The sequence below is a fragment of the Cynocephalus volans genome, chromosome 1 (assembly GCF_027409185.1).
Source record: "Cynocephalus volans isolate mCynVol1 chromosome 1, mCynVol1.pri, whole genome shotgun sequence".
NCBI classification, from domain to species: Eukaryota; Metazoa; Chordata; class Mammalia; order Dermoptera; family Cynocephalidae; genus Cynocephalus; species Cynocephalus volans.
Genome location: NC_084460.1, coordinates 253,101,334 through 253,128,840, shown reverse-complemented (window position 1 = coordinate 253,128,840; position 27,507 = coordinate 253,101,334). Strand labels below are relative to the sequence as shown.

At 39.6% G+C, this 27,507-nt stretch overlaps 1 protein-coding gene across 2 annotated transcripts in view; it reads right to left on the bottom strand.

Annotated features, from left to right (window-relative positions):
- Positions 1–21,706, bottom strand: part of ITGAV (integrin subunit alpha V) — an 82,914-nt gene extending 61,208 nt beyond the window's left edge. Inside the window, exons 1-2 of one of the 2 annotated variants that reach the window (XM_063090826.1) lie at positions 21,252–21,706; positions 11,969–12,099 (exon numbers count right to left, since the gene is read on the bottom strand). In XM_063090826.1, coding sequence (XP_062946896.1) covers positions 11,969–12,099; positions 21,252–21,436 — 316 coding nt within the window. In that variant the 5' untranslated portion in view covers positions 21,437–21,706. The remainder of the gene's footprint in view (positions 1–11,968; positions 12,100–21,251) is intronic. The other variant, XM_063090835.1, reaches the window with a different exon arrangement.
- Between the last annotated feature and the right edge of the window lie 5,801 nt (positions 21,707–27,507).

The following is a 27,507-nucleotide window of genomic DNA, read 5'->3' as shown; positions in this document are numbered from 1 at the left end:
AGACAACCTGTTGTTCCTATTCTTTTTCTTCTCTTGAAGGACCCTAAGTTTTCAGTTCCTATACAAGCTCATAATCTTTCCTTTCTTAGTTGTGCATGATAAAACAGGCTTTCCCTGCCTTTCATAGGTGTGAGACTTAGATTCAGCCAATCAGATACTACAATAAAAGCTTTGAATGTCTAGCAAATGATACAGAGAAGCAGGATCAGTAAGAAATTATTCTCATGGTGCTGTTACAAATTCAGCGCTAGCAGTTCAAGCAGTAGTAAAATCCAGCATTAGTGGTTCCTCTGTTATCTTCTCTTGGTTCCTGCCCATATTTTGGAAACGTGTTAGGTTACTGATACCCTTCCAACTAATTCTTGTTCAGCTAAATTTAGCCAGAGTCTATTTCTATTGTTTTTCATGAAGAACCCAACACTTGCATGCAATATACACATCTATGCAACCTACCATATGCCACACACTTCTCTGTACACTGTCAAAGAATAAATGTGTACACTGTGCATTCTGAAAACTGTACACTGTGGTGAGAAGAAATAAATTTGTTCCCTGCCTTTAGGGAGCTTACAGTCTAGTCAGGAAAACATATCATAAGATCATCAGAACAACAACAACCAAAAAAATCAATGTAAAAGAACTCTACTTACTGCACTAAGACTGACAATATGGTAGAACCTGACCTAGAAGGAGAAGGGGGGAGAGGAAAGAACTATTTTACAATATACTATTTAGCACCAAGCAATTACATTATCTCCATAAAACATATTACTGTAAAAGTTTTTATTGTGACCTGGAGCTAGATGAGGTTTGTTCTTTTTTTGTAAAAAGGAATAAAGTCACTATTATTTTTTCAAAGAAGGATAAACAGACTAAGAAATAAATGAGCCTAGAGTACTTCATACGGTTACAGATTTCAAACGTTGATGCAACAACCATTCGGGTTTAATATTGTTCACCTAAACTTTCAGACTCAAAAACTACCAATGGCCACACATAGCACCAGTCTATTTAGAAGGCTATAGGACAGAACCACAGCTTTCCAGCACGATAGGGCCAGACATATCTCTCTGGTGAGAGCCCTTATGTGAATTTTCCTGTATAGCAGTCCGTGCAGCTGTCCAGAGCTCTTCTCTTTGTGCCACCAGGTGATGGCTCAGATATGAAGAAACAAGATGTGGTGGGCACAGGAGCCACCCTGGCTTTAAACAACTCTTGCCCCATAGGAATGATATCTCTTGCAACAACTCCATAGCAATAGCTTCCAGAATCCCCATAAAGGACGTGCCAATTACAAGAGTCACTGTACTCAAGGAACCCCAAAGCTGTAGCATCCCCTTCAGGTTCTTAATCTATTGATAGTTGCTCCAAGTCCTAATGCAATTTACCAACCAGGTGCCATTTTTAGCGTAAACAACAATACCTAGTCAGTTAGTCACTCAGGTTCTCAGTAAAACAGAACAAGAAACTTAAAGGAAGATCAAACTGGCATGCAGAATAAGAAAGGTTTTGATAACCATTTTCCAACAGTTATAATATTATTGGTAATAATCTGTTTTCATGTCTCTATATGTATTATTCAGTTTAGGCTGTATTGTGCTATAGTAACAAGCATCCCCCAAATCTAAAATAGTTAAAAATAACAAAGGATTTTTTTTTTTTTTTTACACATACATGTGAGCAAGATACTAAGCTTCATGTCTTCCTCACTCTGGGACTCAGGGTGACAGAAGCTTTCATTTAAACTATCACTACTGGCTATGGCATCTGCTAAGGGGCAAAATAATGCCCCAGCCCTTAAAACCCTTCTACCCACAATATAAACACACTTCTAATCATGTTTTCTTGGCCTGAAAAAGTCACATGTGCATACCAAGAGTCTTCCCAGAAAAGTTTTAGAAATGTGAATATTGATGAAAAGTGGTAATATCTACCACATCATGCAATCAGAGCTAATTTTCTCAAGATTATTTTGTAAATTAATTTCCCAGATATTAAAAACATGAAGACAGAGATGTTTTGAGCATTAAAATCTGTTCTAAACTCAGAAACACAATAAAGTAAATAAACTAACAATTTAAACTGTGTGATCACCCCAGGAGGGTAGTAAAGAATACAGAAAGGTAGGTAATTTTCCCCAAGTAACATTGGAAAAAATGGCAGAGCCTGGATTTGAACCCAAGTCTGTCTGACTACAAGGCTTATTTCCTTTTCATGACCCTATGATGTACAACAAATAATGGAGTGAATGAAAAAAGAAGAGCCAAAGAAGAAACTCCACAAGAGGCATAAGGAGTTGCAGGCAAAGAGCAGAAAACTTTAAGTAAGGAGGGAATGGGCAATGGGCAAACTGTAAAAGAGCAGTCCAATAAAATGAGGGACAACACGTGTCTGCTGAAGTTGGCAACTATGCTGCCATAAGATCTTGATTAGAACCATTGTTGGGTTGGGGTTGGGTGTTAGACTGAAGTGATTGAAGAATTAGAAGTAATGAAGAGAGATACAGTTTACAAAAATTATGGATGTAAAGAAAAGGAGAAAGAAAGAGAAATGACTAAGAGAAGATACATGTTCAAGGGAAAGCTGTTTTTGATCAGTTTTTCAGGTAGAAAAGACTTAAATATTCCTGAATGTTGGGGAAAAAAGGAAAAGGGCAAATGTAGCAGGGATGTAGAGGCAAATGAAGGGAGAGGCGGGGTCCCTGAGAAGGGAGAAGGGAGAAGGGAACAACAACAACAACAAAGCAGCTTATGTTTACTGAGCCATTTCAATGTGCCAACCCTGTACTACATACTCTACATGCCTTTACTCATGCATAAATTAACTCATTCAGTTTTATCTACACCTATGGAGAGGTTTGATGAGGACACTGCACCAGGGAGATGAAGGAAACCTGACAACAACCTGTGTAAAATCAACAGCTGGTAAATGTCAGGACCAGGATTTGAGCCCCAGGCAGTTTGCTCCAGAATCCACACATATGCACCCAGTTACGATCCCCCTCCGGATGCTGGAAAAGACAGAAGACATTTGTAGTGCAAACTTGTTTTCAGTTGTAAGTATCTCTTCCATGAAAATCAATACATTCTAATGGTGCTGTTTTTAGGCACACATTTTCTTGAAAAGATTATTGAAATTATTATTGTCCTCTTAAATTCAAATAAATACCACTTAGATAAATATTCTAATGCAAAAAAAAATGAAGTCTTAATTTATATATTCTTTTCATGAGGGAAGTCTCAGAAGTTATACAAAAAGATTATAGAACTATCATAAACAGAGACAAATAAAAACAGATCAAAAAATATATATGTGTGTATATTTGGACATACACACATATATATGTACATCTCTGATAACTAAAGGACTTTATTTACTTCCTCACTATACAAAAAGCTCTTATAACCCATTTATTCGTCCATTCATTCATCAATTCAGTTTATTACGCACTGACTTGTGCCAGGCACCAGATATCAGTGTTTCAGTAATGAACAAAACAGTAGTGAACTGTCCTCATGGAACTTAATCTTAATTAAGAGAAAGAGACATTCACAAAAAAATAACTTATAAACAATGTAAACACTACAGGGAAAAATAAAGCAGAGAAGAGGATGGCAATACAAGGTGGGGAAGGGGAGGTATAATTTTAAATAAGATAGGGCATTACTAACAAGATGGTAATGGGAAATTCTCAGAGATGGTGATAAAGGGTACCCCATGGACATTTGGGAGAAGAAAGTTCCCACTGAGGGAACAGCCCAGGCAAGGATGAGTTGGAAAAATGCCTTCAGTTTACAAGTCATGACAAAGAGACCCAATGAATCAAGGGAGGAAGGAAAGTGAGGTCAAGGTTTTATTCCCCTGCTCCTCCCTTCCGGTTATTTTTACACATGGTCCTTTCCACCTCTGCCTTTGGCCTGTCTTTTGGCCTAGAGGTCAAATTTTCACTAATGCTGATGTATAACCAATCCCTGCACAATCCCTTGTAAATAGCTGAACTCTTCCAACTACCCTAATTTAAGTGTGCCACCTTGTTCCTGACAGTGCCATGACTAATTCAGAAGTCTAGGGCAATAGTCCAGATGGAAGACAGTGGTGGCTTGGACCAGGATGCTAGCAGTGGAATGATGAGAAGCAGTAACATTTTGACTTGCTGACAGATTTAATGTCAAGCATGATTCCAGATTATGATGTAAGCAAAAGGATGGAGTGTCATCAACTTAGATCCATTTCACTTATTTATTTTTTTTCCTTTTTTTTTTTATTAAAACATAATTGATTCCATATATATGTGGGGTGCTGAGTTGAACATCAATACCTGTATGCAATACGTGATGCTCAAATCAGAATAATTAGTTTATTCAACATTATAAAATGTAATCATTTTGTGTGGCCCTTTACCATTTTTCATTAACCCCCTTCCCCTTCACCTCACCCTTTCCCACCTATAGTAACCTCAGTTCTGTTCTCTCCTTTTGAAAGTTCAATGTATTACTGTGATTAGCTATATCTCTTTTTTTCTTTCTTTCTTTCTTTATTTTTTTAGCTCCCACTTATGAGTGAGGACATGTGCTGTCTCTCTGTTACCTGACTTATTTCATTTAACATAATTTTCTCTAAGTTCATCCATGTTACTGTGAAAGGCAGAATTTCGTTCATTTTTATGGCAGAGTAGTATTCCATTGAGTACATATACCACAATTTCCTTATCCAGTAACCCACTGATGGACATTTAGGTTGGTTTTAACTCTTGCCTATTGTAAATAGAGCTGTGATATAAACACGGAGGTGTAAGTACCCCTTCAACAAGATGATTTCCATTCCTTTGGGTATATACCCTACAGTGAGATCGCTGCATCATATGGCAGTTCTATCTGTAGTTGTTTGAGGAACCTCCATACTGTTTTCAATAATGGCTGCACTAATTTACAGTCCCATCAACAATGTAGGAGGGTTCCCCTTTCTCTGCATCCTTGCCAGCATTTGTTATTCTCTGTCCTTTTGATAATAGCCAGTTTTGCTTTCCATGCGAATTGATTTCAGGGTTCTCTATTTTGTTCCATTGGTCCACGTGTCTATTTTTATGCCAGGACCATTTTGTTTTGGTTACTATAGCTTTGTGGTATAATTTGAAGTCAGGTATTATAATGTCTCCAGCTTTATTTTTTTTGCTCAGTATTGCTTTGGCTATTTGGAGTCTTGTTGCTCCATATGAATATTAGGATTGTTTTTTCTATTACTGTGAATAATGTCATTGTATTTGGGGATTGCATTGAATCTTAGATTGTTTTGAGTAGTATGGACATTTTCACAATGTTTAGTCTTTCAATCCAAGGGCACAGAATGGTGTTCCATCTTTTTGCGTCCTCTCTAATTTCTGTCAGCAGAGATTTGTAGTTCTCATTGTACAGATCTTTCACCTGTTTGGTTAAATTTATTCCTAGGTTTTTGTTTTGTTTTGCTTTGTTTTGTTTTGTTTTGCTTTGTTTTGTTTGGTGACTATTGTAAATGGGCTTGCTTTCTTGATTTCTTTTCCTGCTACTCATTGTTGGAGTATAAAAACACTACTGATTTTTGCATGTTGATTTTGTGTCCCGCAATTTTACTGAAATAATTTATTAGCTCTAAAAGTTTTTTGATAGTCTTTAGGTTTTTGTATATATTTTATTATGTCACCTGCAGACAAGGACAGTTTGACCTTGTCTTTTCCAATCTGGATGCACATTATTTCTTTCTCTTACCTGATTGCTCTGGCTAGTACTTCCAACACTATGTTAAATAGAAGATAATCCCCATTCAGGATACTGGTGGTGGGTTTGTCCTATATGGCTTTTATTATTTTGAGATATTTCCCTTCCATACCTAATTTGCTGAGAGTTGTTATCATGAAGGGATGTTGAATTTTGTCAAATACTTCTTCTGCATCAATTGAGATACTCGTATGGTTTTTGTCCTTGGTTACATTGACTTGCATATGTTGAACCATCCTTGCATCCCTGAGATGAATCCCACTTGACCATCATGTATAACTTTTTTTAATGTGTTGCTGTATTCTGTTTGCTAATATTTTGTTGAGTTCATCAAAGATACTAGCCTGTAGTTTTCTTTTTTTGTTGTTTTATCTTTGTCTGGTTTTGGTATCAGAGTGATGCTGGCCTCATAGAATGAGTTTGGGAGAATTGCCTCTGTTTCAATTTTTTGCAATAGCTTTAAGAGAATTAGAATTCATTCCTCTTTAAAGATTAGGTATAGAATTCAGCACTAAAGCCACCCAGTCCTGGGGGTTTTTTTTGTTTGTTGGGAGATTACTGATTACTACTTCAATCTCGTTGCTTGTTATCGGCCTGTTCAGGTTTTCTATTTCTTCTTGGTTTGGTCTTGGTAGTTTGTACGTGCCCAGAAATGTATCCATTTCCTCCAGGTTTTCAAATTTATTGGTGTATAGTTGTTTACAATAGTCTCTAATTTGATTTTTCGTATTTCTGTGGTACTGGCTGTAATGTCTCCTTTTTCATTTCTGATATTTGTTATTTGGGTCTTCTTTCACTTTTTAAGTTAGACTAGCTGCTGGTTTGTCTATTTTGCTTATCTTCTCAAAAGAACAACTTTTTGCTTCACTAATCTTCTGCATCATTTGGGGGGTCACTACTTCATTTAGTTCTGCTCTGATCTTAATTATTTATTTCCATCTACTTATTTGGGGATTGGATTGTTCTTGTTTTTCTAGTTCTTTGAGATATAGTGGTAGGTTGTTTATTTGAAATCTTTTCATTCCTTTGATGTAAGCATTTATTGCAATAAACTTTCCTCTTAGTACTGCAAATCCCACAGATTTTGGTATGATGTGTCTTTATTTTCATTAGTTTCAAGAATATTTTTGACTTTCTGTTTAATTTCTTCTTGGAACCATTGGTCATTCAGGAGCCTGTTGTTTAATTTCCATGTGTATGTATAGTTTCCAGAGTTTCAGTTGTTATTGATTTCTAGTTTTAATCCATTGTGGTCTGAAAAGATTCTAGAAATATCAATTTTTTAAAATTTGTTGAGACTTATTTGTGTCCTAATGTGTGGTGTATCCTGGAGAATGTTCCATGTGTTCATGAGAAGAATGTATATTCTATAGTTGTTGGGTGAAACATTCTGTAGATACCTGCCAAGTCCAACTGGTCGTAGGTGTAGTTTAAATCCCGTGTTTCTCTGTTGATTTGTTGCCTAGATGGTCTGTTCAATATTGAGAGAGGTGTGTTCAGGTCCCTGACTATTATCACATTGGGGGTCTATCTCTTTCCTTAGGTCTAATTGGGTTTGCTTTGTATATCTGAGTGCTAGGGTGCTGGGTGCATATATATTTATGATTGTTATGTTTTCTTGCTGGATAGATCCCTTTATCATTATATGATGGCCTTCTGCCTCTTTTTTTATGGTTTTTGGTTTAAAGTCAATTTCATATAAGAATAGCTACTTCTGCTCATTTTTGGTTTCCATTTATGTGGTATATATTTCTCCATTGCTTCACTGTTAGTCTGTGGTGGCTTTATAGGCGAGATAAGTCTCTTTTAGACAGCATATAGTTGGGTCTAACTTTGTAATCCAATCGGTCTGTCTTTTGAGTGGGAAATTTAATCCATTTACATTTGGCGTTGTTATTGAAATGTACAATCTTACTCATGACATTTAATTGTTTTGTATGGTTGATTTAAATATCTTTTGTTCCTTTTTCCCTCTTTTATTGTTTGTCTTCAGTGTTCATTGGTTTTTTTCAGGTGGTGTGGTACAGTTTCTTTCGCTTTCTCATTTGCATAACTGCTCTACCAGTAGTGTTTGTATTTTCTTGTGTATTCATGGTGGTGATTATCATTTTTGGGGTTCCACATGCAGAACTCCCTTAAGGATTTTTTGTGGAGCTGTGTGGTGGTGAACTCCCACGGCTTTTGTTTTTCTGGGAAATACACTATTTTGCCTTCATTTCTGAAGGATAGCCTTGTCAGGTACAGTATCCTTGGCTGGCAGTATTTTTCTTTTACTACTTTGAATATATCATCCCATGTCTTCCTGCCTGTAGGTTTTCTGCTGAGAAGTCTGCTGGTGGTCTGACAGGGGCTCCCTTACAGGTGACTTGACACTTTTCTCTTGCATTAGGATTCTCTGTTTGTCTTTGACTTTTTTTTTTTTTTTTGAGGTTATAATTTTTTTTTTTTTAAGTTTTATTTTGTCGATATACATTGTGGCTGATTATTGTTCCCCATCACCAATACCTCCCTCCCTTCTCCCTTCCCCCCTCCCCCCCAACAATGTCCTTTCTGTTTGCTTGTTGTATCAACTTCAAGTAGTTGTGGTTGTTATATCTTCTCCCCCCCCCCCCCGGTTTGTGTGTGTGTGTGTGTGTGTGTGTGTGTGTGTGTGTGTGTGTGTGTGAATTTATATATTAATTTTTAGCTCCCACCAATAAGTGAGAACATGTGGTATTTCTCTTTCTGTGCCTGACTTGTTTCACTTAATATAATTCTCTCAAGGTCCATCCATGTTGTTGCAAATGGCAGTATTTTATTCGTTTTTATAGCTGAGTAGTATTCCATTGTTGTCTTTGACTTTTGACAGTTTGCTTACAATGTATCTTGGAGAGGACCTTTTTGATTGAATCTGTTTGGGGATCTTTGAGCCTCTTGAATCTGGAAGTCCATGTCTCTTCCAATACCTGGGAAGTTTTCTGCTATTATTTCATTGAATATGTTTTCAATGTCTTTTCCTTTTTCCTCCCCTTTTGGAACAACCATAATTTGGATGTTTGTGAACTTTTTTGCCAGCTCTCTTAGATTTTCTTCATTTTTAAAAAATTTGTTTATCTTTTTTTCTCTTTTTTTTGGTCTGCTTGGGTTATTTCAAAAGACTGTGTTTAAGATCAGAAATCCTTTCTTCTGCTTGCTTTAGCCTGCTGCTTATATTCTTAATCGTAGTTTTTATTTAGTTGAATGAGCCTTTCAGTTCCAGGAGTTCTGCTACATTGTTTTTATGGTATTTATCTCTATGTAAATGTCCTCCTTCATATCCTGGATTTTTCTCATTTTGTTGAGTCTTCTTGTATCTCACTGAGTTTAAGATTACTATTCAGAATTCCTTTTCAGAGTTTCAAGGGCTTCCTTTTGTATGGGGTCTGGTACTTGAGAATTATAGTATTCCTTTGGTGGTGTCATATTTTCTTGTTTTTTCACATTTCTAGTATCCTCACATTGATGCCTAGTCATCTGGTGGAATAGCTGTTTCTTCTATTACTCTGGGGTAGCTTCTGAGGAGAGGGTATTATATATTGCTTGTTGGTTGGAATATTTTAGTTTTGGTTCCCAGTAGACTCAGCAGTTTCAGTAGTTCTAGGTAGACTCATTTATTCTGGGGGGTTCTGGCAGCTACATCCTTGGCAGGGGCTGTGCATGTGGTTGGGACTGTGAAGGTGAATGGGGCTGTTTGGGCAGCTGGGGTGACTAGGGCCACATGGGCAGCCAGGGCAACTAAGACCGCATGGGCAGCTGAACAACTGGGCCCATACCTGCAAGTGGTGCCACATGGGTGGCTGTGGCAGCTGGATGTCTGGGGCCTCATGGGTGGCCAGAGCAGCTGAGACCACATGGGCGACTAGATAGGTGGGCCGAGACAGGTGGGTGTGGCCTTGCTGATGGTTGGGCAGTTGGGGTCTCTCAGACAGCTGGAAGGCTGGTGCCACACAGGCAGTATGGGCCATGCAGTAAGATACATATTCATTTATTTACTTATTTCTTTGGTGGCTGGCCAGTATGAGAATCCATAACCTTGAGTTTGGTGCCATAACACCACACTCTAACCAACTGAACTAGCCAGCCCCTGAGATTCATTTTTAAATATTCAGAAATTGATAGAAAATATGTAAAAATATACTGAGAGTAGTTCACAGGAAAAGAAATACTTATGGTTTACAAACAAATGCAAAGATACTCAGTCTTACCGTTAATTAAAAGAATGTGAATTAATATAACAGACACTATCTTCTCCTATAAAGTTGACAAAGATTTAAAATATGGTGATAAATGGTATTGGCATGGGTGTCAGAAAACATAATTAGAGGGGTATAAGCCTCTGTGAAGAACAATTTGCAGTACCTAACAAAACTTTAAATATGCATACACTTTGATCCAAAAATTTCCTGCTACAACTTTATCCTACACATATACATATTTGTACAAACACCTGTGTATAAGATTTTCACTATAGCAATGTTTATAATAACAAAAGACTGGAAACAACCTAAATATCCATCAATAGAAATATAAGCTAAATAAATTAGGGTAAATATATACAACAGAATACTATCACTGACTAACAAAAAATGAGGTAAATCCATATATATTATATGGAAAGATCTACAAGAGATTTATATTGTCAGATAGGGGGTTGGGTTCAGGTGCCTATCAGTATATTTAGTGTGTTTCTATTTGTGAGTTACCTTTTTTTTTTTTTTTTTTAAGGATTCATACATGTATAGGAGTAAGAAAATCCTAGAAGGATAAAAGAAATTTTTAAAAGTGATTGCCTCTGAGCAGGATGATGTGAGAGAGTCCTATTTTTCACTGTACACTCTTTTGGACTACTTGAAATTTTTTTTACCATGTGCATATATTATTTTTTCAACAGGCAAAAAAACTATCTGAAGTCAAATTTCAAAAAAAGAACAGCAATGAATTACCTTGCAATGCACAAAAACCTATGGTGTTGAGTGCAGAAACATATCTGAACAGGTCAACCTATCAAAACTAAACTACAGTTTCATTTTATTAGTATTCATATTTTGTTAAAAGATAAATGCCCTGCCTTATAATATTCAGAGTCACAAGTATTTCTCCATTTGTGGTAAAATTGAGCCTGTTTACAAACTCTTGGGGTTTTCCAAGTATTAACTATATATGGGGAAAAAAACAGGGTTTAATGTAGATGGTTTCAAATGGAAAAAAACCAAACACATGTGACCTGTTTCTCATTAACAGCTGGCTCAACAACTGACAATCATTTTGGTTCTCATCACCATTTCAAACGGAACAACATACATCATGATTCCTGTTTCACTGACATTATGTTTCCCAGAAATCGGAACCAGCAGGAAATAACAATATGGAAAAAAGGATTAATTTCATTTCGGTTTGTCTTAAACACTCTGTTAGGGCTAACAAATCAGAATCATTAAAAAATTTTGTAAAACTATTGTACCAGAAGAATACCACATAATTTCTTTGAGGACTCTCTAAGCTTTCACAAATACATACAAATATACCAACATAAATTTGTACAAGACTATGGATATTTTATTTCACTGATATAAATATAAAACTTAAGTTATTTCCTAAGTTATTTCTCATCTTCCTTATGCTATTTTTCTCCTTACTATCATAATCCTGACTGACACTGAAATTTGTCCCTGAAAATAAAATTCTCCTGTTATCAGAACATAACCCAATAAATTCTGGACAAGAGTTTTTTTTTTAAGTAACTTAAATCCACTTGAACACAAAAAACGTGTCAACTGGTTTTCATAGCACAACCCAATCCATGATTAGGGAGTTGATCTTCTACAACAGTGAGTCATGCTTCAATTTGGCTGACCACGAAACTACAGAAAGCCTTGCTGCGCCTATGAGCTGCCTCTCCTCAGAAGAGATGCAAAATCATCTTAATAGATTTCTCCAAATTTCTGCAGGTTGACACTATCAGTTTAAAGTGGAAGACATTCAAAACAAATGAAACAATGTATTTTTAATGCTTTCATATGCCACAAACTTGTAGGAAATTATTATATAATAAATCACTTGTCTTTATATAACTTGCCCTGTGGATCTGAAGTGCTTATATACAGTACTTTACTAAACTGTTACACTTAAACTAAAGAAATTGCTTAATAAAATCAAATGATGTAAATTAAGAGAAATGACCACAACACATCAACATTTACCTGTTGCATCAAATTCAATTGGCTGGCACCGACGGCTAGAAGACCAGTCACATTTGAGGACTTGCCCTCCTTCCACAATCCCAGGCTGGGTAGTGTTTGCTTTGGGAGCTCCCACCAGAAGAAACATCCTGCTAAAATACAAAAGGGGTAGACAAGATTTTAAATGATACAAAGCATAAGCAATACCTTATGATTTATGATGAGCAGTCATCTCTTGATTTTATCCACAAACATTTTTTAAAACCATTCCCTGAGGGTATAATAATTATTGTTTGGGTACTCTCTTATACATAAGTACCAAATGAATAATTATTTGGTATAGTTTATTCTTCCTGATAACATTGTAAGGCAACATCAGTGTTACATTCATTAAAAAATGTATGCTAGTCAAATTGTACACTTTAAATATGTACAGTTTACTGTATATCATATATCTAAATGAAGCTGTTTAAAAACTGTGTGCTGGTTAGAGTCAGGAAAGTTTTGTTTTGGTTTGTATTTTTTTTGTGTATGTGCTATGCATTTTCTAAATCCTGAATGTTGAGAAAAATAAACAAATAAATGATTCTAAGTAAATGATTCCAAAGTATAGTAATTCTAAATAGTACCATTTTCCCATTTGAAAAAATTATCTTGATTTAGAACTACTGTACTTCAATGTTTTTAAATAGTGACTGGTAAACGTATCTTCATAAGATTAACTAATCAATTCCTTGTCAAAGATTAGGACCATTATCCAATCTCTTAGCAGGGTAAAATAAACTGAAGACAAGATAATCAAGAGTCAAAATTTTAAGAATAAACAGACCTTTACATTAATCACTTTCTACGTATTCAAGAAAAGACATGAACTGAGTTTCCTGTATGTAAAGCACACTGCTGGGCACTAGAGATAACAAGAATAAAACAACCTGAGTTCCTCAGCTCTTAGTGGGGCTTCCACTCCTTTGGAGTTCAGGAACTAGGCAATGGGGAAACAGGTTACTACTGCAGGTGCTACGAAGGAAGCAAACAATAGGCTGAGAGAGGTTATTTGGGAACAGGGAGGGGAGACCTTTTTTAGATAAAGCAAAGTCATCTCTAAGGATTGGAGGAGAGAGACTTCCTTTAGAGAAAGGGAAATCACTCTAAGGAAATTATCCTTAAAGAATGGGAGGAGAGATCTCTTTTAGATAAACTACTCAGGGAAGTTATCTCTAAGGAATTCACCAGTAAACTGAGATATACAAGATCAGTGTTTGTGTGTTGGGGATGAAGGGCAGGGGGGAAAGGTGGGATATGGGAGTGAGATGAAGAGGTGGATGGAAGCACCCTAGGCAGAGGTAGCAAGATGCTGGGCAGGGAAAGAATTTAGTCCCCAGGAGTAACCAAAAAAAGAGGTGTGGCTGCAGTGAGAGGGCAAGCTGGGAGTGGCACAGGATAAAGTCAGGAGCCTGGCAAAAGCTAAGGTAAGCAGAGCCTTTTAGCCATGGTAAAACTGGATTGTATCCTAAGGGCCATTTGAAGCCTTTGCTGTGTTTTAAGCAGAAGAATGACATTATTTAACAAAGAAAACTAACAGAACGTCACCTAGGTTTCGTTCTTGAGTCTTTTGAGAGAAAAGCCTAGAGAATAGGGAAACAGAAGTCATCTTTTCTATAAACGTTGGTTATAGAAAAGCCATGAATTCCATTCTTAATATGTGAGTTTGGGATGTCTGTGAGACACCTAGTTGGCAGTCTGGAGCTCTGAGGAGAGATCTGCCTGAGAGATAACATGTGAGAGCATCAGGATACAGAGTGGATGATTTCACCCAAGAGAAGCTTCAGAGATAAGAGGGCCAATGAGTGGGCTCTGAGTGGCAATGACACTTACAGTCAGGAAGAGAAAGAGGTACAATAAAAGAGACTGAGAAGAAATTGATTGAAATACAAGAGGAAAGAAAAAGCAGGATAAAGGCAGACACAGACAGCCCTAAATAAATGCTATTGCCATCATCATTTCATTTCATTAAACACTAAGTCACTAAAATTCTTCTGGCAAAGGAAATATTTATAACCGCTTTTCACCTTTCTGTGAAATTATGAACAAACCTACATCTTAAATATGGAATGCATTCATTTTAACTATTTAAATAGATTTCACTTATTCTGGGTAGTCGCTGCCAAATCTCACCCAGACTAGATAAAAACTGGCTGTGTGAATTTCTGGACTACATAGAATCATACTTTCTGACACTCAACTTAAAACCCACAAATTCAAAATAAAAATGAAACTCCCAACCAAACCACGCCCTGTTAAATAAAGCTTTATGCAGTCATATTTGGCATCAGTAAAACACCAATGGGCTCTCTACCATAGTAGCAAAATGATACTGGGTAGGAAATCAACATAGTTTTCATTCAGCAAGAATCTTTTCATAAGAAAAAAATTAGGCTATGAGTAAGAGAGCCCCCACCACCCATGAGTAAGGAAGCAGCTCGCTGTCAGCACAGCTCCCTCCTTTCTTTTTCTAGAGCACAGTTGGTTAACACAGCTAAACTACATATACACATATGTGTAAATTATAATATGTAAATTTATATTTTTTCCTTTCAACGGGTGAAAAATTTGACCATAAAAATCACAAAACTTCCCCTCACATCTGATTTAAATGATTTTTGAGTATATGCTAAAGAAAAAGAACATTTCACGCAAGTGCGCTTTTTATCATAGTGGATAGCTTTTAAAAGAGCTTGGGTCATCCCAGCAGTAGTCCTAAGAAGGGTAACACAAGCACAGATACAGACTTGTTTTTAGTGTTCTGGATAATGCCAGGTTCTAGGAGGTCAGGATAGGAGAGCAGGTTCTCAGAATTGGCCTAGAAACCTACAGGTAAAATTCATTTCTGGACTGTCATCACATCGCACTTTCCAGAACCTTTTATACTTTTTTATCAAAACTATTCTCCCACCTTATGAAGAATTTCTTCTATGAATGTAGAGGTCTCTAATTCACCTTTGTGCCTGCCACATAATAAGAACTCAAGAAATGTTTAGGTTGACAGAGAAGTAGCAAGTAAATTTGATAGCTGTAGGTCTCAATCTTGAACTAACCATATATAAATGTCATTCCTACTCTGTCCCATTCCTCTAGAATGCAGAAATCATTCTCTATAAAACACCCAATTATTTAAATTATCCTTAAAATGTTTTTTTTATGTAACATCTCTACATAATTTTGGATTTCAAATACTTTCTTTACTTGGCACTATAAGAGAGAGCTGGGACATTATTAGGAAGGTAGCCTTCAGCAAAGACAGAAAAAAGGACACAGTGGGAGAGTTCTCTGAATGGAAACTGCACTCTATTGGCAGCACATAGCTTCAGTTCCTTGGATAAGACCAGAAACAAGGCTGCTCCTTTTCATCAGACCATTCGCACATTATAGGCATGAAATGATGGTAATTAGATGTACTAATATGGATGCTCATCAAGCTTTTCTAAGCATACCTTCATGTACAGTCTTGCACACTGGTGAAATGCTGCAGAAATGGTAGAATAATGTAAAAGGAATGTGTGAGCATTGTCATTATCTAAATGCTAGGTTAGTGGGGAAAAAGCTGAGGAATAAAGGTCTTTATCCAAAATGTCATCATGATCTTTAAGTTGCTTCTAAAATATTTAAGTTTCTAAAAGAGAAAAATGGAGAGATGGAAAAAGAAAAATTACCTTAGACACACGTTAGTTTTAAGAGTGAGCTGTGCAGTGAAAAAATAAATATTTGCTTAGAATAAAGAGTACAAAGTGGTAAAAGATACTATATGAGAAAAGGAATCTAAAAAGCAACACATACTACAAAAAACAAAAGTCTGTTAATGAAATGCTTTATAAAAAATTAAACAATTGTTACTTTAAGTTCATCTAAGGATGTCTAATGAATGTCTAACAACAGCTTAATTGGGGAAGAGAAGCAACAGATCAGAAAAATGTTCACAATATAAGCAGCACTATCAAATGAAAACAGTTTGGGACTAAAGGTTACAAACACTACAAATCAATTGGGGAAGTCACTTTAAATCTCTGAGTCCCTGTTCCCTTTTCTACTGAATGGAAATAACAATGCCCACTGTTAATTACTTTAAAAAGAAATTTTCTGAAGGTGGATAGCAAACAAACGCAAACTTAGAAAATCTGAAACCATCACAAAAATACAAGATGATGGCATTGGAACTAAAAACAACAATTAATACAATTAATTGCATTGATTCCCTAACTAAGTAGGAAATATAAAACTTATCTGTTTTCAAAAGGGCTTTTCTTTCCTCAGTTTTCTCAAAGGGCCATTAATCATGAAGTAATTAACTCAAATGAAGGAGAAGAAGGAGGAGGAGGAGGGGAGGAAAGTTGGCTTGCAACATTTCCTGGCAATGGTGGAGAGTTGGGAAGTAAGTACATAGGTTAGGTGAGGCAGACAAGAGACTTCACTGATTAGCAGTGAAAATTTGAAGCTGATCAACTCAGTTTCATATGCCTGCAACTTTCTCCTGATAGACTTCCCCATCCAAAAAGTTTGCCAAAGAACATAAGCAGGATTCCCATCCTCACCATTCTTTATAGGACTTGAGACATTTCCACTAAATGACTCCTTAAGACTCCAGAATTAAGGTTTACATACATCAACATGAATCATACCAAGAAGAGCTAAAACATAAAGGGGGGAGGGGGTCAGGAGAGAGAGGGAGTGGGGGGAAGGGTGAGGGAGAAGTGGGGGACAGAACGATGGAAGGGGAGGGAGGGAAGGAGATAGAGGAGGAAAGGGTGAGGAGAAAAAACGGAGAGACAGGCAGGGAGAGGTACAGGAAAGGGAAGAGGAAATGAGAGAGAGACAGCCAAGAGGATCAGAGAAACCAACCAGGAGGATACCCTTTTCATGCACTTCCTATCCAAAGTGTACTTGAAGGGCAGTTGCTTCAGAGAATGTGACCTTGACTACCAAGGAGGGACAACCTGCCAAAGACAAGCGCATTTTCCAAACCCTCCAGATGAACTAAGTTATCAGCATTGACCGTCCCTAGATAAAGCATGTTTAATGTATCTAGCTGACTCTGGGTTGACCAATGAGACTTCACCAAAAAGAACTCCTGAAGAACGGTCAGACATGTACACAGAATGAAATGTGTACAAAGTAGTGCTGAATGTTATTTTGGAGGTATATTACAGTTTCACATTTACTTATTTACTTTTCATTTAAAAAAAAAATTTTACAGAGTCAGCAATTATATGTGAAACAGACTTCAAATTCCATACATCTTCTCTTTTCCTTTATAATGTCCTATAAACCAATGGTCTTCATCAGGAGTAATCAACACAGGATTTGCTTTCTAAATAAGCCTGTAGTCTACACATGTATATTATTATGATGAGAAAAATCAACCAGAGTCACACAGAACTTTATGAAAATCAGTTGGAGTCATTTGGAAAAGCGTTGTGAAGACAGTTACAACAGTGAGGGGAGAAACGGAACAAGAAGTTTAAAAAATACATACAGGTTGGGACAGACTGCAAGGGGTCTTACCAGGTTAAGCAGTTTAGACTTTCTCTCTGGCAACAGAAGCATTGTTGAGGGAATTTAGCAACAGAATACCTGGACCAAAAAGGATGTTTCAGAGAAATAAAACTAGTAGAAACAAATAAGACGTTTTGCAGGTCTAAGAGGCAAATCATGGGTAGAGGGATGAGGGAGGACCAGAGTGCCACAGACCACACTTGTGATGACTGGGGCTGAAATAAGGAGGTGACAGTAGAAAGCAGAGATATGTTCAAGAAAACCTTAACAAGGAAGAATTTCTAGAACCTTCAGCCTGGTGACTAATATTGGAAGAGTGCAATAGGAGAGACAAAGAAAAATAGAAAATGAGAGGGAGGAATATAAAATTATTTCCAGGGCGACAGAAAATGATGGCACCATTAATAGAAACACAGGTGTAACTGACATCTCTTGGTAAAAAATAGTTCATTTTTAGTCAAATTGAGTTACAGTGGGCTAGTCAAGGAGAAATGATTCACAGGCCATTGGAATATCAAGTTAGAGCTCTACTTTTAGATCTAAAATGCAGTCAGGGCAGAAGTTTTATTTAAACAGCTTTCCAGATATCACAAATATGAAGTTAGGACTGAGAACCACTGAAGATTTAGAAAGACCCTCTGCTTCCAAGACACTCACCATACCTTGCCTTTGAGGTCATGGGCACACAGTAACTGTAAACAAGGCTCCATTAGTGTTTAATGGGGAGAAAAGCAAGAATTCAAATCCAGTAGTATTCATTTTAGCATTATTTTGAAATAAATATATATGTAAAAGGAGAGCTATATAACATATTTAAAGAATAAATAAATTGTTCAATTAATTATCTTCTTAAAAAATTCAATATTTGAATATAAAAAGTAAGTAGCATTTGAATTTCACACCCTGTCTTTTGATCCCTCCCTTTCCCCTCTGCCCCACACCAACCTGCTCAAGCAACAACTAAAGACTACACACTGTCTGGCCTCAGTTTCCTCATCTATAAGAATGAGTTTATCTGCCTCCCCCATTTCCCCTGGTGGCTTGTGTTGTAGAATGAAATGAAATACAAGTAAAAGTGCTTTGCAAATTATAAAACAGGTTTACCAATGTAAGATATCCAATTTTTATTTCTCCAATTATTCTCCACAAGAAAAACATGGCTTTAATTCTGGGCCTGCACGCAAATTTTAAATTTTACCTAAGTTTCACAATATAGTCACCATCAAGTAATGCTTAGAGGAAAAAAAAATGAAATGCTAATTTTTTTCATAACTTATTTAATCACTATTTTTATGAATTTTCACTTCAAACCTAAGACTCAATTCTGGAGGGATTTTTTTTGAGGGACCACCTTAACATTTTGCTTAGCACCTCTTTTCTTTCTCTTTAATAATACTGACTCATTAATTTTCACAATAATATGGAGATAACTCAATAATAATTTTCTGTAACAAGAAAAATGAGACATAAAATAATTCTACAGCTTGCCCAAGGTATTTGGACACCTAAACTGGAAGAAGTGGGGAGCTGACTTCACAACCTCAAAAGAAAGGAACTCTTTAATTAGCAAACACTTTTTTTATTTTGTGAACTTCTTTTTTCCTTTAGAAATTTATAACTCTAAATAACAACAACAAATAAAATATTGTAAATGGCATACCAGTACCCAGCATTCTAATGCTTGTTATATCTAAAAGTATCTTTTTACAAAATTCAGCATAATTTTACATTAATCTCTGTTAAATCTGAAAAGCTCAGTAAGTAGAAACCTTTGTTTATATATATTTCGTTTTTTAAAAAAGTCTCAAAGTTGGTTTTTATTTTTTAATTTAGGCTATACCTAGAGCTCCCTAATCTATCAGTAACAGAGTTGCTGACAAATATTTTTAAATACTGTATGAAATCAAGTTCAATTTTACCTTACCATTGAAGGCTCATGGGTGACGTCATGTAAACATGTGAGGTCATGTAAACACATGAGGTCATAATATTTTCAATGATCATGACTGGTTTTAAAGTAGCCACTATGCTTTGTAACCAACAATAACAAATATCATCAATAGTTCAATATTAATATTTTCCACAGTAAAAACCGGTGAAGTTTATCAGCTTGTCATATATCTTTACACAAAACTCAGAGGGTTGCTGCAGAATTCATAGCAACATTTGCAAAATAGTCGATCAACTTTAAATATTTAAATGACAAAAGACAGATACATATTTTCAAAATTATTGGAGTTACTGTACAAATTAAAAGTGCACCCTGGGGAGCAACTAAAATGCTCCATACCGTAAAGGCATACACTTAAAAATATCTGGAAACAAAAATATTTTAAAAAATAAGGCTGACTAAAACGATAAAATTGAATGTGACGGTGGTAAATGTTGCCCAAAGTTAATGATTATTTTTATCATTTTGGAAAATCTATGCTCAGGTCTCACAGAAAGCACTGTACCTGGAAACTACAAAAAAAAAAAAAAAACAAGTGAGTTTGCTAAATAAAACAATGTCTAGTTTCCTCTAAGTGCATCTAATCTATGTATTGCTGCAAAGGTTGTTACAAAATGAATGATATTCAGCAGCATTCAGAAAAACGCTGATAAAAATAGATCCTGATGAACTTCTAACCGTCGCAGAAAATATTTAGACCACCCTCAAATTAGGCATGTACACGTATGTATTGGAAAAATGGTCCTATCCAAGCACTGACCATCAAAACTATCCTCCCCCCCCCCAAGGATATCTTATAAAGGAAATATACAAAGAGAAATATGTTATTACAATTTTTAAGCGCTTAGAAAGAACCCTAACAGCAGTTTCCATCTTGAAAACAAGATTTAAACATCACAAACTATGCAGTGAACACTCATTAAATCAGTATGAGTATTTCTAAAACTAATATGGGGGTGGGGTGGTGAGAATGATGTCAGCGTTCAGTAAAGTCAGAGACAACTTTTAATCCAATAAAGACATTAACTGTCACAAATCCTGACGGTCCTTGCAGTGCGGAACGCTGGCAGTTTGAAAACATAACTGAATTATTAAATACTGCAGTATTCAAATGACCTGCAGCGAGTGAAAACTCGGCAGTCACCCTTGTTCTTTCTGAACAATGACCTAAATAGTGAATCCCTATAAAAAGAACAGATGACACATTCAATTCAACTGTTCAACCTCGAATGTGCAAAGGTCTGACTGTCCCAGAGATAAGGCACAATGAATTTAACACGACAATAAGGTCATTTTAGTCATCAGAATGTCTAGAAAGGAATGAGGACAAACAGAATCAGACGGAGGCGGAAAGAGTGAGGGAGGGTTTGTTCAGGGAGAGCGAAAAGGACGGGCTTGAGTCTGTGGAGCAGAGAAAGACTAAGAGGTACAGGACAAAAAAAATTCGGAGATGAAAGTGACCGAGTCCCAGACACTGGCAGAGGCGCTACGGAATCCGGTAGGACCAGACTTCGCCGATTTCCCACTTTCCCCGAATTTTAAGCACAGGTCTGATTCAAAGCTCTTCCTCTGCCCCCTGCCAATTTTAAGAGGTAAGGAGTGGGGTGGGACTGGGGGATGGGTGCCTGGGGGAGCTCAGCTCTCCAAATATTTCATCCACTCAGGACTTAAGCCACGGCCGGACGTGGGACGGGTGGGACAGACAAACGCCGGGATCCCGGAGGAGGTCGATCCCTTTGGGGAAACGCAGGGTGGGTGCGCGCGGTGGGGGAGGGGCCGGCTCCCGTTCCAAGTGCGGCGACTTACGAAGACGCGCTGGGCACGAAGAAATCCACCGCGAAGCCGAAGTAACTTCCCTCGGGGCCGGAGTACTCCGCGGGACTGTCCACGTCGAGGTTGAAGGCGCCGCAGAGAGGTAGCAGGAGTCCGGGGAGAAGCAGCAGGAGGCGACGGGGGCGAAGGCGCCGCGGCCGCCGCGGTGGAGAAGCCATAGCCGAAGAGCGCGCGGGGCGCCGATCCCGGAGCGGCGGCCACCCTTTCCCGGGCGCACGGCCAGCCCGGGACGGCAGGAGGGCTGCGCGGCGGGGCGGCCGCCCGCGAAGTGGGGCGCGGGGCGCGCGAGGCGGGGACGGCGGCGCGGGCAGCCCCTCGCGTCCCTCCCGCTCGACCGCTCAACGCTGCGTCTGGGCTGGGGACTGCCAGGGTGAGCGCCCCACCTCCGGCCTGAGAGCTGCCGCGGGCAGTGGGAGGAGGCCGGGGAGGAGGCGGGGCCGGCCCGGGATGCTAAGCCGCCGAGCCCCAGGAGGAAGTGGGGGAGGAGAGTCGTCCTACGACTGCCGAGAGCCGAGAGCACTTCCGCGAGCGCTGTCGCCGTCTGTCCCGAGACCCTCAGAGCCCGGCTCAGCGGCACAGTACCTGGACCAGGGCCTCAGGTTGGGCACCGGGAGGTGGGGTGCGGGGGTGGGGGATTGGCAAGCGTCCCCGGGGGCTGTAAGTGCACCCCACGTTCCCCGGTTCCGCCGGGAACTTCCGTGCGACTTTTGTTTTAAAATGAGGAAAGCTTTATCCGCTTCTCGTGTTTCTGCTACTTAGCCTGGCAGGCTCTCCCCAACGAAACTCTATAATTAATGGCTGTTTTCCTCCCCACTCCATCCCACACACAAACACTGAACTTAATTATAAACTTCCAGAATGCTAGCAGGGCCTGTGACAAGCTAAGCGTGTTAAAGCTGAACTTCGGTGGTGGATGTAAGGATTAGGAAGGCAAAGAATTGGCAGTGGTAGTTTTAAATCAAGTCAGAATAGTTGCGTCCTTATTCCTAGTTTCTTAGGTGGAGTTGTATGGTTTTGGAAAACTGATTCGTTGATTGAGGACTTTTGGGTAGACGTATAATTTTTAGAGCTGGAAGAAGGAATATGCACCATTGAATAAGGCCTCTCGTGGCTTGTTTGCTGCTGTGTTCCACCAATCCCTGTGTTCAGAGTACAAATTGTGTGATATTTTTACTAGTTTGTGTTTGTTTTATAGCAGAAATAGATTTAGTTATCTAGAGAACATGGAGAAACTTTGGCCAAGGGACTTACGTCACTGGTGACATTAGGGATCTGGCAGGCGAAAACACACCCTGCCAGTTTCTGCCCTTTTGAGATATCACAATCTGGTAATGGAGGGACCATCTGAGAAGGAACGACAATGAGATATCAGCCCAGGCCAGATTTCAAACAAAATATAAAGAAACAGAGGCAAAAGCCCCAAGTTGCTGCATCTGTCAGCGGTGGCAGGTTGCTGGCCAGTCAGTTGGATCCTTGGTCCAGTGGATGGAAACAGATCGGAATTGACACTTCTTGGGATGGGCTACTGTCACACAGAGGTGGAAACCAGTTTTGTTGAAGCCCACAGGACCTTTAGCTCGCGAGGGTTAGGACGCTTGAGTGCTGCCTCTGCACTCAGCACTGAGGAGGGACCCAGGTGTATGCTGCTCTCCAGTCATGTTCTCAAGGATCATCAGTTACCCCCCATCAGATGTATCCAGTTCCTGGTGGATGTGAGTAAGGAAAGGACCTCGTGCAGGAGACGAAGATCCCTGACCTGTTTCTAACAGGATAAAAAATAGGAATTGTGTGCAGTGTGCCCTTAAGGGATCGTTTAAAGTAGGCGAGGACATAGAGTAATAAAAAGTACTCTATGTGTTATGTGTGTTATGTGTGATCAATAAACCGTGTGATTCGAGCATCAATAATTTTGTATCGAGTGGTCCTTGCATACCAATAAGGGTCTGCACACAACACCCCAACAACACTGGACTGAGAGATGTTCTTGAGGACAGGAACCTTGACCTTTTTCTTTGTACTGTAATCTCAGTTCCTAGCACCTTGCCAAGCAGATAGTAAACAGTCAAAATGTTGAATCAATGAATGAATGGCAGATGAAAAGAGTAAACCGGGAGAAATGACTCCCATAATGTGTATCATGTGCTAAAGAATTTGGTGAAAAAGGTAAAGGGTAAGTGCATTGTGTGGACTTTAAAATTTTACAAGTACAGGGCAGCTGCATGGAGAACATCCCCAGAGCCTGTGTAGGGCTCCCGCCACAGAACCACATGCTCCCAGAGTTCAAGGTGGAGCGCCCGGGTCCCAGCTTCAGGCAAGTCCTGCCTGTGGCTGCCTCCTGTCCTGCACCAAGCATGAAAGGACAGGCACCCACTGCGTCCAGTGGCTGCACCAGCAACACCAATGTGTATCAACAGGCAGAGGCACCCCAGATACCCAGCACCTGAGACTCTGGTCACACAGCTCCCCAGCCCCTCCTCCCATTGCCTCACGGTCCACCTTTCCCAGGCTACCAGAGACAATAAAGTCATAAAGCTGGTGTCACTATCAGCCAAAAAAAATAAATAAATAAATAAATTACAAGTACTGGAATGGTAATTTTTTTTTTTTTTTTTTTCGTGACCGGCACTCAGCCAGTGAGTGCACCGGTCAGTCCTATATAGGATCCGAACCCGCGGGGGGAGCGTCGCCGCGCTGCCAGCGCAGCACTCTACCAAGTGCGCCACGGGCTCGGCCCTGGAATGGTAATTTTGGACTGTTTTTCCAACCTAACTATTAAAACTCAATCACAATGTACATTAATAAATATTAAATAATCCTGTGAGGGGATATGCGTATAAATTGAAATGAAATGCTTAATTTGAATTTATTATATCATTAAGAAAATATATTTTGATTTTTAAATTTGAATAAAAGATACGCAGCAAAACCTTTGGCATGTTTCACAAGCCATGGTGCATCATCTGCCTAAAAGAAATTATGGATTGAGAAAGGAAATCCTACACAAATACCTATACATAAATACAAATATGCCATTCTCCTCACTGTGTTCCCTAATTCACCATAGAGGCCATGGATATGTATGCATAAGTCCATACATATTTATACCTTAAAAACCTGAGAACCAATCCACATGGAAATCTATCCTAGTAATGAGGACAGAAGACTTTAAACTATGGCTAGACCCAGTAAGCTCCCACTCCTCTATTCGTGATCCCAAGGTCCAACCAACAAAGCTGGGGAAAGGAAGGAAGAAATATGAGAGGACCAGGGAAAGGAAGAAGCCAAAAAAAAAAAAGACTACACACGTGTGCCCACCAAGACGTGGGTGTGCAACACAACCCCAAATAGGCCTGCAAACAGCTACACTTATTCTTGAGCCATTATTTCTTTATGACTTTATTTCAAATGAGCAGTCTTGCAAATCAGGAGTTGTTTATAGAAACAAACATACATTTCTATTAGGAGGCAATGAAGCAGACTAACCCAGTGCCTCATGGAACTTGGGGTTATAAATGCAGGTGTCTTTGTAAATGTGACCATGCTTGAGCAGCCATCCACGCAATGCCTTGCAAATTGTATTATAGAACATATCAGCTCAGCTAGCACTTATTCAGAATCCACATTGTGTCAGGACTATGTGCATGGAACGGGAAAAAGCATGTTTTATTCTATGGAAGAAAGGCAATGCCCCATCCCCTCACTCATAGCATTACTCTTTAAACTATGTTATAAATTTTCCAACTTGAAAGGAGAACTGCCTAATATAGCTACATTAAGTATAATCCCTTTTTAGCACAGTAGCAGTAGTAAATTGTATGACTATCACTACACTCTCTTAGTTCTCCTAGTACCTATCCAACAATTTCTTCAATAACCATAATCAAACCAGTGCTCTGCTTGACTTTACCTCTACACACAAAGAATATCAGTCAGTGGGCCAAATTAATTAAAGAGGAATTGTTGGGGTGCAGAATTAAAGAACACTGTTGGGGTGCAGAAAGCTGTTATCCCAAAATATGGTGTTTTGACATACTGAAATAAAGAAGCAGCCTCAAGGTATATCTGACCTTCTCCCTCCACCACCCATCTCTCAATCCTCTGTTTCTCTCCAAAGCACAGGATGAAGCTGTTCACTTAGCCTAAAGTCTGTACCCACCAGGAAGAAGACAGGTACCTTTGGTCCTGTCCCTATGTTTTCATTAACTTAATTCATATCACAGGAAGGTAGACTGGAGTCTGTCAATACATCTGCAGTAACTTTTATCACAGATTATTGTCTTCTATTTCAGTCCCATACACTATTTTGAAGAAAATCTTTTACCAGTCATTGTCTGCTCTGGGGGCCAAATGGACTTTGTCCCAGGTCATTGTATTTCTCCAGGCCCATTGCATTCCCCTAAGAATCATTTATTCCTATACCCCCATCTTCTCTTTCCCTATGAAGAGGATTGAAGAGCGGTGACCACTGAGCTGCCACAGGAAGTGCCCCAGGCTATCCCGCACTGAGGTGGTGGGGGACCTTAGGCCTTGGCCATGCCCCCGAGACACCTGCAGCCAGCCCAGTGGTGATGACCAACAGCTGCACGAAGCACCCTGGGCTCTCCCAAGCCAGGGCGGTAGGGGTCCTTGGGCTCAGCCAGGACCGCTGAGACATGCAGCCAGCCCAGCAGTGTCCACTAAGCAGCAGCAGGAAGTGCCCCAGACTCTCCCAAGCCAGGATGGTGGGGGACCTCAGGCCTCCACCACACCCCCCTGACACCCACAGTCAGCCCAGTGACAACCACTGAGCCACTGCAGGAAGTGCCCCAGGCTGAGGGCCTCAGTCACACCCCCAGACACCTGCAACCAGCCCAGCGGTGACCACTGAGCCACCACAGTAAGTGCCTCAGGCTCTCCTGTGCCAGGGCAGTTGGGGTCCTCAGGCCTCAGCCATGCTCCCCTGACACCAGTAGCCATCTCAGCGGCGACCACCAAGCTGCCACAGGAAGTGCCCTGGGCTCTACTGAGCTGGAGTGGTGGGGGACCTCAGGTCTCAGCCACACCCCCAGCACATGCAACCATCCCTGTGGTGACCACTGAGCCACCGCAGGAAGTGCCCCAGGCTCTACCAAACTTGGGCAGTGCAGGGCCTTGGGCTTCAGTCACGCTCCCCCGACACATGCACCAGCCCAGCAATGACCACCAAGCCTCAGCAAGAAGGGCCCTGGGTTCCCAAGCTGGAGTGGTGGGGGAAGAGGGCTTTTGCCACACTCCCATGACATCTGCACCCAGCCCAGCAATGACCAAGCCACCGCTGGAAATCCCCCAGTCTCCCCTGTGGGAATGAGGGGGTGCCATAGGCCTCAATCCCACCCCTCCTCCTTCCTCTTTCTTCCATCACATTTCCTTCCCCTTTCCCTTCTTCCCCCCCTCCCAACTGCCCAACTGCTCCACAACAACATCCTAGAATTAATAAAACTACATTTTCTTTGAAAAAAAAAAAGGTGGTCATGGGCATGGTTCTGAGGGTTTGAGAGTACATGAGAAGCTATCTCTCTCTCTGTTCCCATGTGAGACCCCTGCATTGGTGGTAAAGCCACCACCAAAGAAGACCCTCATCAAATGTGTTCCCAGGACTTTGGACTTCCCAGCCTCTGAAACTGTAAGCAATAAATTTCCTTTTCTTGGAAAGTATCCAGTTCCACATATTTTGTTATAAGCAACAGAAATGGATTAATACAGTGATTTTTATTAATGAATCTTTAGAGGTGAAGAGGAATTTTTCCCTTGGTCCCTGCAATGTCAAGGGGGATTCAGTTCATAACCCATGGAAACCCTTCTGAAATCCCCTTCTTCTACTCTGTTTCTCTCCAGAACCTTTAATCCACTAAATCCAGCCTTACAGTTTGTCTACTCTCTCCTGCCTGTCCTCTCCCTGCTGTTTATTAGGAAGATTGACTTTTGTCTCTCTGGCTTCACCTCACTACCCACCACGCCCCCCATGCTGCCTTTTCCTATCTGATCTGTATCAGAAAAGATCCCAGCCAGTATAGGCGCTGCTCAGGTGGGTGGAAAAGAAGAGAAGGATGACACTTGTCTCCTTTCTGGGACTTGTTCCCAAACTACCCTTCAATGCTAGCGTTCCCCAAGTCTGTGTCCTTGATTCACTGCATTCCTCCTTCTACACATACCAAGGGGGATTATTTTTTTTAATTTTTAATTTACTTTTTTCATTGTATGTGTTTATAGG